At 46.4% G+C, this 16,811-nt stretch overlaps 1 protein-coding gene across 1 annotated transcript; it reads right to left on the reverse strand.

Annotated features, from left to right (window-relative positions):
• Positions 1 to 9,357: 9,357 nt before the first annotated feature.
• Positions 9,358 to 10,527, reverse strand: WDR89 (WD repeat domain 89). The gene has a single exon (XM_010184713.1). The coding sequence runs from the start codon at positions 10,525 to 10,527 to the stop codon at positions 9,358 to 9,360; it is 1,170 nt and encodes a 389-aa protein (XP_010183015.1).
• Positions 10,528 to 16,811: the final 6,284 nt, after the last annotated feature.

Below are 16,811 nucleotides of genomic sequence, written 5' to 3' on the forward strand. Positions count from 1 at the left end.
GCATTAAATACAACAGTGGACAGCGAGTAACCAGACAGGCCCGCAGGAGAGCTCCGTGGGTTTATCCAGTGCAAGTGGAAGCATACAAACTTGTTTTATCATCTCTTCTTGCATAACTTACAACGGCAACCAGGCCAATGCTGGCTCCTGCACACACCTCACGCTGTTACCCCAGGTGTGTGATACGAAGAGCTACCGCTATTTAAAAAACCCACACAAGAATACGGCGGGGAAATTGAGTCACTACAGCAGAGGCCAGAGGGTGAGAGCCCCACGGTCTGCGGGTCCATGATGAAATGAACCCTCTCAGGACAAAAGCACTCAAATAAAAACCCAACAAGTTTGGGATTGTGAGGGGTTTGCTGGGACAGTTCGTACTGCGGTAACGCGACGCGTGCGTGCGGTGCACAGCGGAAAGAGGCCTGAGGGCAGCGCTTGGCAAAAATCCTTCCTCAGGGGAGAGGAGCTGAGCCAAACACAAACTCCAGCCCCGCTTCCCCCGTCCACGGGCTCGGCTGCCCGTGGGACTGACACCAGCAGTTGCTTGTCTGGGCTTGCCTTGCTCTGGCAGGGCTCTGCCTGCTCCCTAGCAGGGAAAACAGCGTTGGCTGAGCAGCGCTGGCAGGAGTCCTCCCACTGCATTTGCTAAATGGGTCTATTAAAACGTAAACAGAGATCACGTTGCAGGGCATTACCATCAAACACCACGGGTGACATCTTAGCAGTTTCCAAACAGCACTGCTTCCTCCTCCTCGGTCCTGATGCTTTCAACACCGACTGCCATCGTGCTGCTGTGCCTCTTTCAGGTCTTCGTGGTCATCTTGACCTTCCTCCTCCCTCCCCACGTGGCCGCCCATCGGGTCCTTTGAAGCCTCGTCATTTTCCATCCATCACCTGCAGCATGGCGTTGTCCTCGCACACCCGACAGGCATCGCCACACCTCCGACGTGCATTTCTGAGGCTTTCTGCGCTGGGAAACCAGGACTGCGGGACCTCAGTCTCCCCTTGCCATCAAACACAAGCTCTTAGCAATCCCGACAGAAGCCCTTGAGTTCGCAGTGCAGTGGTGATGGAGGCACAGCAGCCCACGAGTCACACCTGTCTCACTCCTCTCACTGATGCACACCTGGAAGGAGTCGTCACCTTTTGTCTGACTTTCAAACCAACATTTTCTGGCTTTCTCCCCTGCTGCTGCTCCTCCAGGAGCTCTCAGGAAGCAACCACCAAACCATGACTTTGCTCTCCTTCAAGAATCCTTTAAGGACACGCGCACATTCCCCTCCCAGCCACCAGCGTCCACAAAAGCTTGACAGAAATCAGTAAGGGGCTGAGAAAACGTGAGGGTGTTCTGGGTTTATGACTGTGACTCGGCTGGCTCGTGTTCTCACCTCCTTACCCTTCCTTTTCTGTTCACGTGTGGTTTATTCCCTCCTCTCTCTGTCCTCTGGGTTCTAGACCTCAACAGGGGCTTCAGAGCTTTAAACTGCCAAAACAAATCACCTCTGCTGGTAACATTATGAACTCCAGAAGAGGCCAAAGCATTACTGGAGATAATGGGGGGGATGGAGGGGGAGCTTAAATCCTGTCTAAAATCTGGGAAAAATAATCTTTGAATGACAGAGCACCATTTTCTTCCAGAAGATTAGCAATAATTATTCCAAGCATATATTTAGAGGATTCCACTCACACAGCTGCTTTAATACCAACCATATTAAACATCAGCCCGATAGCTGATCACATCCATCAGCGATTCCCAGCTCTTCCGCACGTTGTTAAAGCCCCCCTGGGACCCCCGCTCCAGCAGAGCTGTGTGCACACCAGACCCCTCTGCACACTCGGGTGCCACACTCTGCACCTTCCGCTCTCTTTTCAGAACTCTGCGTGAAGCCACACGGCCCGAGCCGTCAGCGCAGCAAGGAAAACTGCGTTGAGACGCTCCTGCAGTCTGGGGACTAAAAACGTTTGTTTTAGAACAGCGAGTTTCCTGTTTCTCTGGTGCTGCCCCGGTGCCTGTGCTGGCGAGCCCGGCTGTTGGAAATCATCCTGGTAATGTCAAGTTCAGCTTTGCCAAAGTGAGATCAGGAGCAGCAAGGCAGGAAACAAACACGGGAGGTTCTTACAGATGTGGAAGGACTTTGGTAACTCCTTGTGTTTTGCAGCAAGATGAGCCCAGATTGCAGAGTAAATCAAACCAACATTTAAAAAGTAGGATAAAGAATGGCAAGATGGCACAAACCCTGCGTTTTTTGCTTCACTTCTCCGTGTTTTGTGCGATGGCCCAGCTGCGGGCGTACGCTCCTCTGCCGCTCCTCCATTCCAACCCAGCAGAACGCGCTGGTTTGCAGCCGTGTGAGCTGCCAACAGCTGCTGGTGGGCTCTCCTCTGAGGTTCTGGAGGAGGGTTCGTGCACGTGGAAACCTGCGATCAGCAAGAAGAACCCGCGCTGTGGCTTAACTCGCCCAGCAGAGTGGAAAAATGAGAACTTGGGGGTTTTGTGTTCTGCAAGCAGAAGGAAGTTCATTTCCTCCGTCAGCTCCCCATAGCGTTGTGTGCAAAACACGCCTGGAGCTCCTGAAACACCTTTACTTACTTCTACATCTACCAGATTGGTTTGTAGAGCCATCTGGAAAACACTGGCTTTTCACTTACAAAATACTATGGAGCTCTTTGGAATTGTTTCATAAACCAAACTCTTTAAAAACACTCACACCTACAGAAATGGTCAATAAATACAATAAAGTCTCAGGACTTCTAATGGTGTATTTAAGGAGCATTGACAGGACGGTTAAAACTGCCATATTAATGAATAAATAGGTAATTAATAAACGTTAATAAACCCAGCAATGAGCAAACACGTCTGATCCATCGCACACCTCTGTAAGAAACCACAAGTAGTTCAGTTGTGTCTCATTGGAGTGCAGTCTTTCTAACAGTTCATAAAATAAATGGGAGCAAATGCTTCAATGCGACACAATGAAGATGCAGGCCTGGAACATCTGGAACAAGACTGAAGTGAGAACTGAGAACCGCGCGTGTCCTGGGTGGCAGCGAACGCAGCTCTACTGGCTCCACAGGCCACCGGATCCGCTCCCAACGACGGGGAGTTCCCGTTCACTCACTGTCTGGGCATCCTAGCAATAAACCACAACAGAAGTGTTCAAATAATGACACCAACACGACTAAATAAGGATTTGGGCTTATTTTAGCCAAGCTGTTTTAACAGAATGCCACCGTTCATTCCTTGCCTTCGTACTTTCCGCTGTTTGCAGCAGTCAGGACTCAATCAAATCAACCCAACTGTAAGAGTTAACTCCATCAACCATTTAATCTCGTTGCTCTAATACCATACACATATAGGACTCCCCAGGACCTCTAGGACTACTCTGTTAGACTGCCTGAAGTCTAATCGAAATCTGCCCCCTTCCAGTTTAAAGCCATTCCCCCTCGTCCTGTCACTACATGCCCGTGTAAAAAGTCTCTCCCAGCTTTATTCTAGGCCCCCTGCTTGGCATCTAAGTGCTCGTTTGGTAGCATAATTTTTAAATATATGCTCAAGTATACCCAGTATACATTTTTTGAAGTGCAGTATAGCAAATGCAAGTCTATTTCTAACGTTCTTACTGCAAATACACAGCTACATGAGCTTCTGAAAAAATACTGTACCTCAGCAAGAGACATCCCCCTGTTTCTCCTGATGCCTCACTGACCTGTCCTGAATTGAGGCAGCTCACCGAGGTCACCGGTACAGTGAGGTCTTGATGCTTCCTTCTTCAAACCATCCCCAAGTTACTGCTAGAAAAGGTTGCCCAACGCATTCTCTACGTGTCCGAGGGAAAGAAATTTAAAGCAGTATTTGGGGCCTCCATGGAGAAGTCAGAGTTCCTGTCACCAAAGCGTGTCAGCCTCTATTTCTTTCAAAGCCCGGCGATCAGCTCTGGTGAACATTGCAGGCTTTGTGGTGCTGAGAAACACCCCAGAAACACCTTAAATTGATACCAGAGTCAAAACAGGAGCGTGTTTCGGAGGCCCACACGTGCAGCTGGGCAGAGCATCAACAGAGCCAGACTCTCCAGGCAGGGCCCGTACTTGTCCTTCCCTGGCTCCTGATACAATGAGGAGAAACAAAAGCACGTCAAGAAATAAACCATTCTTCTCGGAGACAAGAGACGTGAAACTCTGAGTGCAAACTGTACATCCACCACCACAGAGCAGCTTTTGGCAGCAATGGTTACAGTTCAGGGTAGTGCTGCACACCCTTTATGGGTTTACCTTTCTGCCTTCACTCTTCCATATCCACAACACTGAAACAAAAATCAGAACACTGTAGTTGATTTACAGGCATTGGTCTTAGCACCCTCCAGAAGTCCCAGCAGAAGTTCAGTTACTCACTCCCAGCTACTTTACCTGCTATTTTACTCAGTGTTCTTAATCCGGATCTGCAGTAGTGAGTGCTGGCATCCATTGCACTCACAGGTATTCAACTCAGCCAGGAATTAGGAATTCCTGTGCTAAAACCATGTAGAAAAGGGAATGCAGGGCCTGTATTTGGCTTCACCTTTACTCTAATACACTTCCCAGTATTAACAGCATCGGGTGTGCTGCCTGGCACATCACAGACCTTTGGCGACCCACCGTGCATTGAGTTCCCTGGACCTTCTTCTTTCTTTCACTTTTATTAGACTTCCCCAAATGATCATTTTAAATCAGCGCTGAGACCTCTCTTGAGCTCCTCCCAGCACTGCTCAGGCCAGTTCTGAGCTCCTGTGGCAGGAGGCTGCTCAGGGACCTCCATGGCACTTCAGCAGCATCAAAACTTTATTTGGAGCATGAGGCAGTAAGGCTGGAATTGATTGAACTGAAAGTGTCGTATATTCCCATAAAAATACTGGTGCCAAGATTGCGGCAGGAGTCTATACAACGGCATTTTCTGTCATTCAGGTTCCAGAGAAGTAGCTGCACTTCCAAAGTACAGATGTCAAAGAATCCAAAGGTGTCGGGACGCAAGACTTGAAGACATGCGTGTGTTGAAGTGCGAGCACACAAACACCAGGGCAGCGAGCTGAGGCCACACAACTGCAGTTACCCCTCCGCTCCCGGCGGCCGACGGCCCCGCGCCAGTGCACAACCGCTGCAGCAAAAGGAAACCGAAAACAAGAAGTGACCAGAGATCCCAGTATCGGCCGTTAGGTGATCTGCAAATAATCCTGATGAGGAACCAGGGAAGGAGCTCTGCATCGCCACCCCACAGGCTGAGATGCTGCCTTTGGCCTCACCTCTGCACTCACTTTTGCCTTCCTGTTTCTCATGGCACTTGAAAGCCCCAGATCCCCTGGTTCCTGCAGGATGGGGGTACCAGCACTGGCTTGTCCAGTGGCTCTCCTCACTGCTCGCGAGTCACCAATACCCAGCCCCCGGGAGCAAACACCTTGTGCCTCTCTTGCATGCTTCGCTGCCAAACTGTTCATCTCGCAGACAAACAGGAATTGGCTTTTATGCTTGAAGGGTGTTTATGTCTTGCGTAATTTATGTGAGGTCCTATCCTGCCCCCATCACACTGAAGAATAAGCCATTGCACTTCTTTCACAGGTAAAGGGTCCCACTTCTTGGTCCAAGAGCTTTCCCGGGCAGACCCCACTGCTGGATGTCAGCAGGGGCCAACCTCCCCCCTCCCTCCCTGCTTCCCCCACGCACGGGGTGTAGAGAGAAGTGCGGAATCCAGCAGATTATGCACAGGACAGGAAAGGGACAGGGCCCACCCCCTTCAGCACAGCAGACACCAAGACACAACTCACTACTGCCCTCCAAAAAACCATCAGCTCGTAGGTGCCCGGCTTCCAACACCTTCACGAGCCTGTCTCTGAGTCAGCACTTCACATGACAATACAGGGCTTCACTGAGAGTGACCGGCAGGGCTACAGGGGATCACCAGCCAGGAGAGAGCCATCGGCCAAGAACGCTTTGTGTCTTCACAGTGTTTCACTGCATCAGTTCCTCTGCTAATTAGGATCTCAATGTAGATACACAATTATGTCCATGTGAATGTACAGGACACATGCTATATACTGTTTAGCCACAGAATAGCTTAACTGGCTAACTAAATTCCACCTATAAATGAATTCACACCTTTATTTAATTTGTCAAATAATTTCCACCACAGTCCCAAAGTGTGGGTAAAATCCTGCACTCTGCTGCAATGATTGCTGAAATTACCACTGACTACGGGGTGCGATTCTGATACGTCCCTTACCTGCAGAAAATGAAATTATAAAGCACTAGGCCAAGAAGCGGCAGCAGCTGGACCTTGAGACACGAAGGCGAGTGTTGGATTTTACTTACAGAGGAAAGGAAAACAAACAGAAAGGAAATTTAGGAACGTGCCAAATGCAAGTAAGTCTATTTTCATGGGTTCGCAGCAGGATGTCCTCTACAAGGGGTTTACTGCCAGCTCTGAATGAGATGGACACCGTGTCCTGCACTTGTGTAGTCTGTCTGCGTTTTTACTTTTCATTTACTGGAGAAAATCTGATACCGCGTCCAGAGCCACAGCTTCACCTGGGTTAAACCATTCACGCAGGGACCATTTCTGAACGCCCGCTGCTTGCACACAGCTTCAGCTACATACATTTTATAAAGGTCAAGTATGCTTCTGAACAATGCTGAGGCCAACTTACAGACATCAAGACAGCGGAGTCAGACATGTGGAGCGACTCTCTAGTCTGTTATTGTTTATGTGACTACATACGTACTCTGCTGTGCTCTGTGGCCTGTGAAACTGTTTGCAGTTTACAAAAGCAAGCAATGCTAATTACTCATTAGCTTGTGGTTTCCACCTATGTTTATTTTATGGATATTAACCTGAAATTAAGTCAACACAAACGAAAAAGAAAATAATCCAGTATTTTCAGAGGCAACGCAAGCCTGAGTCTGACAGCTGCTGTGCTTTTGCAGAATGTTTAGATACGTACACACGTTTCCCTTTCCATAGCTATTTAAGCTACTTATGTAAAAGGGAGAGATCACCTTCTCGGGGAAAAGCACGGCTTTAGCTGACGGGCACCAGTGTGTTACACACTGATCTAATTCGGCAGCAAGGTAGCAGATACGGGTTGCACACTTCAAACCCTTCAGTACCAGAACTCCCATCTCTGCTGCTTTAACTCAGAGATGGCAGCACACATCAGGATGTGCCCAGCAGACACCTGGAAGCAAGCAGAGGCAACCAAAAGCTCCCTCCCTGCCCAATTCTGTACGCAGCACACAAAATGGTCTTCAAAGAAATCAAGTGCTGGACAAGCCCACTGACCTTTCTCCACTGAGTGAACTAAGGTACCAGGAAGAGAGTGGATAAACACCTAAACAGCAAATTCTGTATCAAACCAGCACTGAAATAGGTCTCAGAATACTCTTTAGTTCTCCACCCCCAGCTGCTGATACGGAACCAAGTCAGGGCCACGAGGGCATTATGGTGGGTTCAGAGGTGTCTGAGGTTTTGGTCCACTCAGTCGCAAAACTGTGAGCTCCACAGAACCAGGCAATAACTCATGACCCAGGAGAAAAAACCTCAACAGGGCACACGATCCAGGTGTGTCACAGTCCTGACACTCGCTGCCCAAGTTGTCTCCAAATAGCATCAAGAAGTGTGAAAAGCAACAGGTAAGGATGCTGGGCATAACTTGAATTTAACACAAGGAATAAAAAAAATTAGAGAAAGGTGATTTTTAAATGGAAGCTGAAATGTAGTTAAGCAGCAGTACAACAGCAAGTGAATCATCTCAGTGATCACCAGCAGGCAGACCCCAACCAACCACGGGTGCGGAGCTGTGGCTGCAGGACACCGACAGTCTGTAAGCATCACACGCACACTTGGTGTTCCTGCTTGAGGAGGATTTGTTTCCAGAGGTGGTGGTGACACCTCCAGCACAGCTGTAACCATAAACTGGAGACATCTGCCATACCACGGAAAACGTTTCTGAATCCAGGCTGATCCTCTAACCTGAACATTCAAAAGTTGTTTTGAAGGAATAACCTACTCACCCTCAGGCAAAAACATTACAACCAACCCCTCCGAATTCCTTTGCCAGCTCTCCTCTAACACAGCAACTCTTAAATATTCTTGTGCCGTTTTCAGCTGCGGTCCACGCACGTTAACTACGGCACACGTACCCACCACCGCTGGGCTGCAGTGGTCCTCCACAGGCTGCGGGTAATTGTGTGTGCAGGGCCAGATGCACAGGTTGGTGGCTGCCAGAGCAGCAGAAGCAGCATAAAGACTCAACCGTTGCAGTACAGGGCAATTCTGGCACCACTTAATAGGTATTTGCTGGAACACTGAAACAAAGCTGTCCTAGGGAGATGTCTAAGCAGAAAACCCCACTGCAAAGAGAAACGTTTCTTAAAGGACACACACCTAAGAGGTTTTGTTGGAGTCTCCTCATATTGGTCCATTATTCCATAACCACCACCTCAGGAGGCAGCGTTCACGTTTGGTTTCTGACGTTCCCACTTAGTGTGCAATACTGGCTTATCTCAAAGGCAGGATTTGGGATTTTCAGCACTCCTGCTGTAATTACACCGGTCAATTTCTTTAGCCCACTGAGGATCTCCCCAGTCCTCCAAGAGCACCTCCCCGAGATGCACTTACCAGGAGAGACTGAAGCTGCCTGCAAGATTCTTGGGTATTTTCATGCAGGAAATACACCTTAAATAATGCCAGTTTAACAGTTCTCGGACACTTAAAAATTAGCTGCTTGGAATCGTGTTCGTGATTGCTTGAATACATTCATATCTTTGCTATGAAAAATACGGCTCCATCAACTGCTTCTTTATGAGCTTGTTCTAAACCAGCGATGTGGCAGTGCAGAACAGGACCTATTTTCTGTTTCATCAAGAAGTAATTCCCTCAGGCATTAAGATGTGACATAAAAATCTTTTAATATGTTGAGCAATTTCATTAAGCTCTCTGTAAAGAAAGCAAAATGCAGTATGAAATACAAAAGCTTTTAAAACATGCCAGGGAATTTCAGTGGGAAGGTAACAAATTATGTGAGCCACAGGCCTATATTAGACATTAAAAATGTTGGCTGAGACATTAAACAACCACAGAAACATTTTTCCTTACTATGATTTAAGATCTATTGTTCAAGAACTCGAGAGCAAACGTTTACTCCTTTCTGATTAATACCAGCAACTTTAAAAAAACCAAAAAGGCATTTCCCTGACGACTGCAATGTGTCCCCAGGTGGAATTCGAGCATCGTCGCTCTCTCCACAGAATACCCCCACGTAAGGCACAGCCACGCATCGCCCGCGACATTAACCAGAAAAACTCCACACAGCAGAGATTCCCACTTCCCGAATTTTACTTTTTCCTGCTTTTGAGGGAGCTGTTGTGAACTCTGACTCTCTTCTGCACAGAAGAAGCAATCTTCATAGACGCTTTCTTTGCAAGGGACCTTTCCACAGCTCCAGGTTTCCATAGCAACAGCTGAGCATCCTCTCCACCCGTCAGCAGAGACTCATCCGCCAGGCTCCAGCAGAAGGAGCGAACGGTGGCCGAGTGTCCTCCACAAAGGGTACCCACCAGGCTCAGACCCTCAGTGCCGCAGCTCATGAGGTGAAGCTTTCCTGTGGACGTTCCCCCGATAAGAAAGAGTTTGTCTGCGTTTTCGTGGTACAAACCACCTACCAGGTAATGTAAGCCGTCATTTCCAGCGCAGACTGCGTCTCTGACGTCCACAACATGCAACAGCGTCAGTGGTTCTTCAGTGTCTAACTGAGCAATGTCCCACCAACAGAACCCCTCGTCGTGTGTCAAGCAGTAGACCTGTTTATAATCTTTCCCAGACCAGCCAATAAAACTTACTGATGAATCCGAATTGCAAGTCGATAGCAAAGCATCATCTTCATTATCCTTGTTAATGTCAAACACGTTAACCAACCCATCCGTTGACCCAGAAACTACCAGATTGGGTTCGACAGGATGAAAGCAAACTTTAGTGATATCATCATTGTGACTTTCAGAATATACTCCCAAGGGTTCTTCAGTTGAGCTGGCACAGTCTGTGATGCCTCTTGCATCCCAAAACACCAGAAACGCATCCTTTTCAACTTTTTCCGTTCCAGCACAAATTATGAGATCACTGCAGTTGATATCAAAACTGATGAAGGCGTTGGAGGGATAGCCACGAAACACCTGCACAGCTTGCTGACTTGCCAAACGAATATCCCAACATTTTACTGTACCGTCACTGCATGCTGAAAGCACCCTGCTGTCACACGTGTGTGCAAATCTGACCCCACTAAGTATCCCAGGACAGCTGCTGTACTCCCGCAGGAAGCTTAATGTTTCCCTGTTGTACACCCTGACTGATTTATTGGAACACGAAACTGCCACAAAGCGACCGCCCTGGGACTGAGCGGGTTTGGAAACGTCTACGTCCAGTAAGTACGTGGGCTCCTCACTCAGCGCAGAGCGTTTTGCTATGCGCAGACTAGCGAGCTGCTCCTCAATCCTCTCCACTGCAGTCATCTCAAATGCTGTTCCTAACGCTGTCAGAAACCTGCAATAAAGAAAATCCAAGGTGAGCTTTAATTACAACATTAAGAAATAATATTAGCTTTAAAAATACGTACAAAAAAGCATCGGAGATGACACATGCAGTCAAAATTCAATTATCCTGATGTCCTACCCACTACAACTTCACTTACAGAGATAGAGCCGGAAAGGGCTCCCCGAGTTAAGGAGTTCGGCCTCTTGTGACTGGAAGCACCACAAGACATAATCCCATCAAAAGATTAAACAGTCCGTCTGTGAATCCCGTGAAAGTCACTTGGCTAAATTTGCTTTATTATTTTTATAAGTAAAGTGATGTTCTCCACAAGCAGAAAGAAAACTCACCATTACCTGAGGAGGGATAATTTTTGTTCTAAGAAGTTGTTGGGAGGCACGGCCCACAAACAGTTGCACTACAACAACTGCAGGAAACTTCTCAGGTGAGTTTTTCTGCTGGGGGATGTGCAAAGGGCAGGCAGAAAACAAGACCACAATTATGTGGAACTGCAGCCTGAGATGGCCAGACGAGAGAAATTTTACAAGTATTTAGGTGCCCAATGATGCACACAAACAGCTGTCAGCACTCCACAAACCACCTGAACAGGCTACGTGACATCACGGGAATCCACTGCAGTTAAGCACCTTTGCCTTTTTCAGCAGTTCACCTAAAAAACCTAAAATGTTTTTTGAGCCTCCCATAAAACCATGTAATGCTGGCTCTTAGTGCAACCGATAAAGATCTTCCCTTCAGAGGCAATTCTCTGGCACTACAGAAACCTCCTAGAAACCCAAACTATTTCAGTGATGTGCACAAATTCAGTTTTTACCAGGCAAAACCAAAATTAAACACTATGCTCTCAATCCCCTCGTACACAGATTCACTTTAAAAAAATGGTGTGCCAAAAAAAAAAAAAAATAGTTCTTTCTGTAACACAAAGGAAAATTCAATTCTGTAATTGCAGTAAAGGTTTTCATCAATTTAGAGTCAGAAAAGGCACTGAAGCATTTCAAGTTAAGACAGGTATTTGCCATCTGTAAACAATGTGGTTTCAGTGAGTTCACAAACTACAACCATTTTTAAAAGAAATACGTAGATGTTAAGTAAGCATAACCATCCACAGGAACGACTTCTGTCAGCATTGCAGGTTCAACCAGACTGCTCTTCTGGGTTAAAGAACCGAACGTGGAGGGAGCCGCAGGTTACAGGGGTTCTCACTGGCTCAGATACTTCAGGTAAGGGCAAGCAGTACTCAAAAACCTTATTTCCTTAAAGGCTCAGCCAGCGCCCAACCCCAGCCACTGTATGCATGGAAGGAGCCTTTCTGGAAAAAGGCCAAACAGAAATGGAGTAAAATTCATGCAGACCCAAAATGCAAGAAAATATCCTCGTGCGTTCCCAGCTGTCCCATCACGAATGCTTAGTGATGAAATGAGCAAGTTTCCATGCGTTACTTGTTTTAGGGTAATTACTGTAACTGTCTGTCCGAGGCCAGCAACAAAGGAAAAGTTGCTGTGACAGAAGTGCATTCTGCTCCTCTTCTTCCTTCTTGGCGTTGTTTGTAGTTTCAGGGCTTGCTTTCCATCCTCCTCAGTGGTACATACAAATACTCATGATGCCACGTGACAGACAAGCAAATTCTTAAAAAACAGCTCCAGTGGGCGCACCCATAAAAACTTAATTCCCAAGTCACAAATAACCTCACTAAGCTATTTGCCTCGGTAATATCCTGACAATGAGATCCCCAGGTTAATCTTCTACATCAAAGCAACCTTTCAGAGCACATCTACGAGTAATTTTTGCCATAAAACGCAGACATCCTGTGGAAACTCCTTTCCCCTCTGACGAGAGGTTCAACGTGTTTTCTGGCATCAGCCTGCGTACAACCCTGCCCAGAGAGCTTGTTCCTCGCTTACTCTTCTGGGTATGTCCTCGGATGAAACACGCTTTTACGAGAACTATTACCTAAAGCGGACTGCTCGCAAACACTGCTTGTTTGGCTGCATGCAAGGCCCAGTTTTATTTGGATGTGTTGAACTTAAGTTTTTGGAAAACCACCATGCAGTACTGTAACATAATATTTCTGCTGCGCTAATTAAAGTACTTCAAAGACTGTAATACAAAACTGAGCTAGAACAATTAAAAGAAAATCTACAAAGCCATTAAACTTTCACACAAATTAATAATTTAAAAAATGAATTCTTTACTATTATTATGAAGAACAACTTTTACTTAATCCAATTTGCCAAAGAATTACAACAGAGGCTTCTACTTAAATGCCATTTCAAAAACATGCTTGCAGGTGAGGAAAGGAGTTTTCATAAACCAGCTATCCTGTAGTGCTATGGTGAACAAAACAAATTGGGTCCTCTCTGTAAGTTTTTCCTAAGAAAAATGCAGTTTTCCAGACTGACCTGAATTTCAAGCTCTAAATATTCAGACTTCTTATAGTCAAAAGGCCAAGTAAACTCAAACAGACACATTCCTGACAAATATCATCCATTTGGAAAGCAGGCTGCAGTTGTTTAAATATTACTGACTCCGATAGAGGACATTATTCAATGAGCAGTTTCTCCAGCACTCATGTCAGAGCTTTTACTGCTGGGGAGGGGAGGGCGAGGGAACTCTGCAAGTGCCCAGGAGTCATAAAAAGCTGGAGCCTGTAAAAGCATGTTCATTCAGATTTAATAATATTTTCCTGGAAATAAAATTAGTCCGAGACAGTTCCTAAGCTTTTACCCTCAAACGACACAGGTACAGCTCTTCTGAAACACCAGAAAACGCTGTTCATGTTTCCAGATAGATGTGCAATTTATATCGTCAGGAAGCTGGAGGGTACCGCTTTCAATTCTATTTCCACTGCAACAACTGAGCAGCCTTTACACTGCATTTGGTAGCAGCCAGGTTTTTGCTAAAAACTCAGTAAAATGTCTGCCCTAGTAAGAAAGTCTTCAGACTATTACGGAATTGTGATTGAAGGTTATACAAACAATTCATGCTCCAACTCCAGGGTGTAGCTGCCAGCCCTTCCTTTTCAGGAGGGGAAGTCGCTGTTGTATCTTGATGGGAAAGTCTAAATGGCAGGAATGGGATCTGTGTTAGATTTATGAGACAAATAGGAAACAATGGTCTCCCAAACACAATAGAAGATAACGAAGCCCTGGATTGCAGCCACCTACAAAGCACATGGTGCTCTCCGTCGCAGAAGTGAAGCACTTCTAGTTTAGCACTCCTTAACTTTGGTAACACAAGTATTTGCTTGCTTACAGACATCAAGAATCCTTTGGCCAAGTCAGTACCTTTGAAACCTGACAAGTTGGGTATAGCACAACAGGCAGCTGAGATGGCCAGTGAGGAAAACTGCCTGTGCCTATGCGACAAGCTGTCAGACACACAGACTTTGCAGAGGACAGACACCTTGCTCTCGAACCGTTCCACTCTCAGAAGAAATGGCAGAGATAGCACTGCCTCCTTTGCTCGGAATGCGAGGTTTTTCACTAAATTCAGGGTCTTCACTTATTTCAACTCATGGTGGCCCACGTTCTGGATCCAGTGTCTCAACACAGGTGACATTAAGGTGCCAGGAAAACACCGCCCCTTGGATGACACATGAGGACCTGGCTGAAGGTGTCTGGCTATGGCTTGTCCACTGTGTTTGAAACAGAGACCCCACTCTCTGTGACCACCATTCCTCGTATGTAACAGGCGTGCGTCTCATCTGCACCCACATCTGCACCCCTGGAACAAGGCAAAGCCACTTTCTAGAAATCAACCCTCAAACTTGTGCTATTGTACCTGGTCCTCTGGAACGACTTCTGTGTTATCTTTGCTGTGAATTAACTTCACAGTTGCGTCTTGACATCACAACTACCAGAAACAATAAGCTTCTTGAAGGACACTCAAAACTCACTACATCTCGGGAACTCAGAATAAATACAGTACTCTGAAATAGCCTAAAATATTTTGACTTCCAGGACATCCCACAAGGCTCCTTTAAAACACAAATAAGCTTGATCTTAAGAACAGAAGGCATGAAATGAAAAGGATCCCGAAGAGCAGAGCATGATTTTCTGATGTTTTTGTTGTATATATCCCATTAGTGGAGTGCAGAAACAACTGTCCAGAAAGACTAGAAGCAAATGGTCAGAGATGCCCAAAGGAGCCTTTCCAATGACTGAGAAGTGAAAGGTAAGCACCCATCAGCACAAAGGAAACACGTAATACTATGTTCTTTGTGCAATACTCTAAACATATGCAGTCTTAACTCCAGCCACCAGGCTCAGGAGTCCTCTTTAATCCAGAAAGTTTTTCAAAAAATAAACCAGCAATTAATAAGTTACTGTTCTTCTCCTTTTAGTTGTGTATTCACGACGCTGACAAATGGTGTAGCTCCCATTGCCAAAAGGGAATGTTAGCTCAACAACACACAGAGACATGAAATTACCTCTGAAAAATACCATGGAAAATGTGGGAGAAATAGAGCTTTGCCTCAAAGATTTAATCAGTACCTAAGAGTAACTCACGAGTAGGAGGGCAGAAACACGTAATAAAGATGAAAACAACCTGTAGTTTTGGCAATCTTCTCTGCAGAGGTCAAATACCAAAAATAGCAAGGGATCTGAACAGCAGCAGATGAAATCTTGCACTGTTCTTTCCTACTACAAACAATACAAACAGACCCTCCCTTTATTTTCACGATTATTTAAAGTTCAAGAACAAACTAAGAACAGCTCTGGAGCTCTGGGCAGTGGAAAGCGATTCACGCATGCAGCACTACGTGTGGTTTGTGTTTTAGAACAAAAACGGCAAGGTTGGCTGAGGAGAAGGCATTAGTACGCTGCACTTCACTAATGCCAAATGCCTTCCGAGACCTCTCCTCACTTGGCACCACTTCACAGCAGAGGATGGATAGCACAAATGATCTGAGTGCTGGGGGGAAGCACAAAACACCCATCAGGCGTGCATCATTTCTGCAGGATACAAACTCCCATTGCTGATCTTGTTATTTTACCAAAGCAGAAGGATAAGGTGTTTCTCCAGCGTTCCCGCAAAGAGAATGGTGTTTAGTCTATCAAGCAGGAAGGGAATAAGATGCGCGAGAGGCTACGCTGAAGTGCAGAGACAAGATGTAAGCTGCCAAGAGAATTATTTCATCTTTTCAAATCAGCAACACCGAGTTCCCCAACCTAAAGCACAGCAAGAAAAAAAGGCCACGTAATTTTGCATTTACAGTACAGAGAAAAATACTATACACATAGAGAAGAAAGGAAGAAAAAGATAAAGTGCTGACACCACAAAGTCTATGGGAAGAGCAAAAAAAACCCAAAAGACAGGTCTATTGAACTAGCCAGCCTCCATGAACTCACTTTCATCCAACCCTCCCACCAGGACGGACCCTGGGGTACAGTTCTGGTCAGCAATGGAGAGAAGAGCTGGAGGTGGGACACAGAACCAAGGAAACGGGTTGATGAGGTGGTCATCCAATAGAGTAGACTGCCAAGTAATAAGAGGATAAGAGATGCTCTATTTTACTCTCACAGCTATTCTCAGATCAAGCTGAGAGAAGCTGCAGCAGCAGAAATCCCATTTTATAAAGGCAGACTCAAAAGATTCCCAGGCAAAGGTTAAATTACAGAAATATATACTGTAATTGGGACATTTCTTCTGAATTCTACCTATTCTTTATTTTTGTAAAGAATAGTGTATTAAAAAACCCTCCTCAAAGCTAATCTATGCCTCAATTGCATTCTCACAGCCTCTGAACAGGTAAATGACAAACTCTGCATCCTCAGGTAGATTCTCGAGAAGAGGCAAGAGCTGTCAGGAAACCTCCCTAGTGCTGGGCCTTGGGCTACTGCACTGGAGCACGTCCCGGAGATGGGGGTCAAGATGAAGCTTGCGCCTCCAGCTCTTCTATTCTCACAGGCACAAGCAGTGTCCAGCCTGTACGCCAGCCCAGCATGCTAATATACAGGGTAAGGCATTCAGATCACCGTCTAAAAGAAGGGTAAGCATCCACCAGGGCAGTCATGGCCAGCTCTGCGACACTCGCCCCTTCTCTAACAATCGCGTCCTATGGCAGGACCCAGGATACTGGTTAATGCCCTCATGAGGAACAGAAGGTGGACGATGTGTGCACACAGCTGCTCCAGAAGACTTCACTGTCCAAGTGTGCAAACATCCATGCTCGCAGCTCCAGCAGATGAAGGATAACGCACAGCTTCAGCACACCAGCATCTTTGTGTTCTGGTGTCTGTAACGT

Source organism: Mesitornis unicolor, unplaced genomic scaffold, assembly GCF_000695765.1.
Source record: "Mesitornis unicolor isolate BGI_N332 unplaced genomic scaffold, ASM69576v1 scaffold20275, whole genome shotgun sequence".
NCBI classification, from domain to species: Eukaryota; Metazoa; Chordata; class Aves; order Mesitornithiformes; family Mesitornithidae; genus Mesitornis; species Mesitornis unicolor.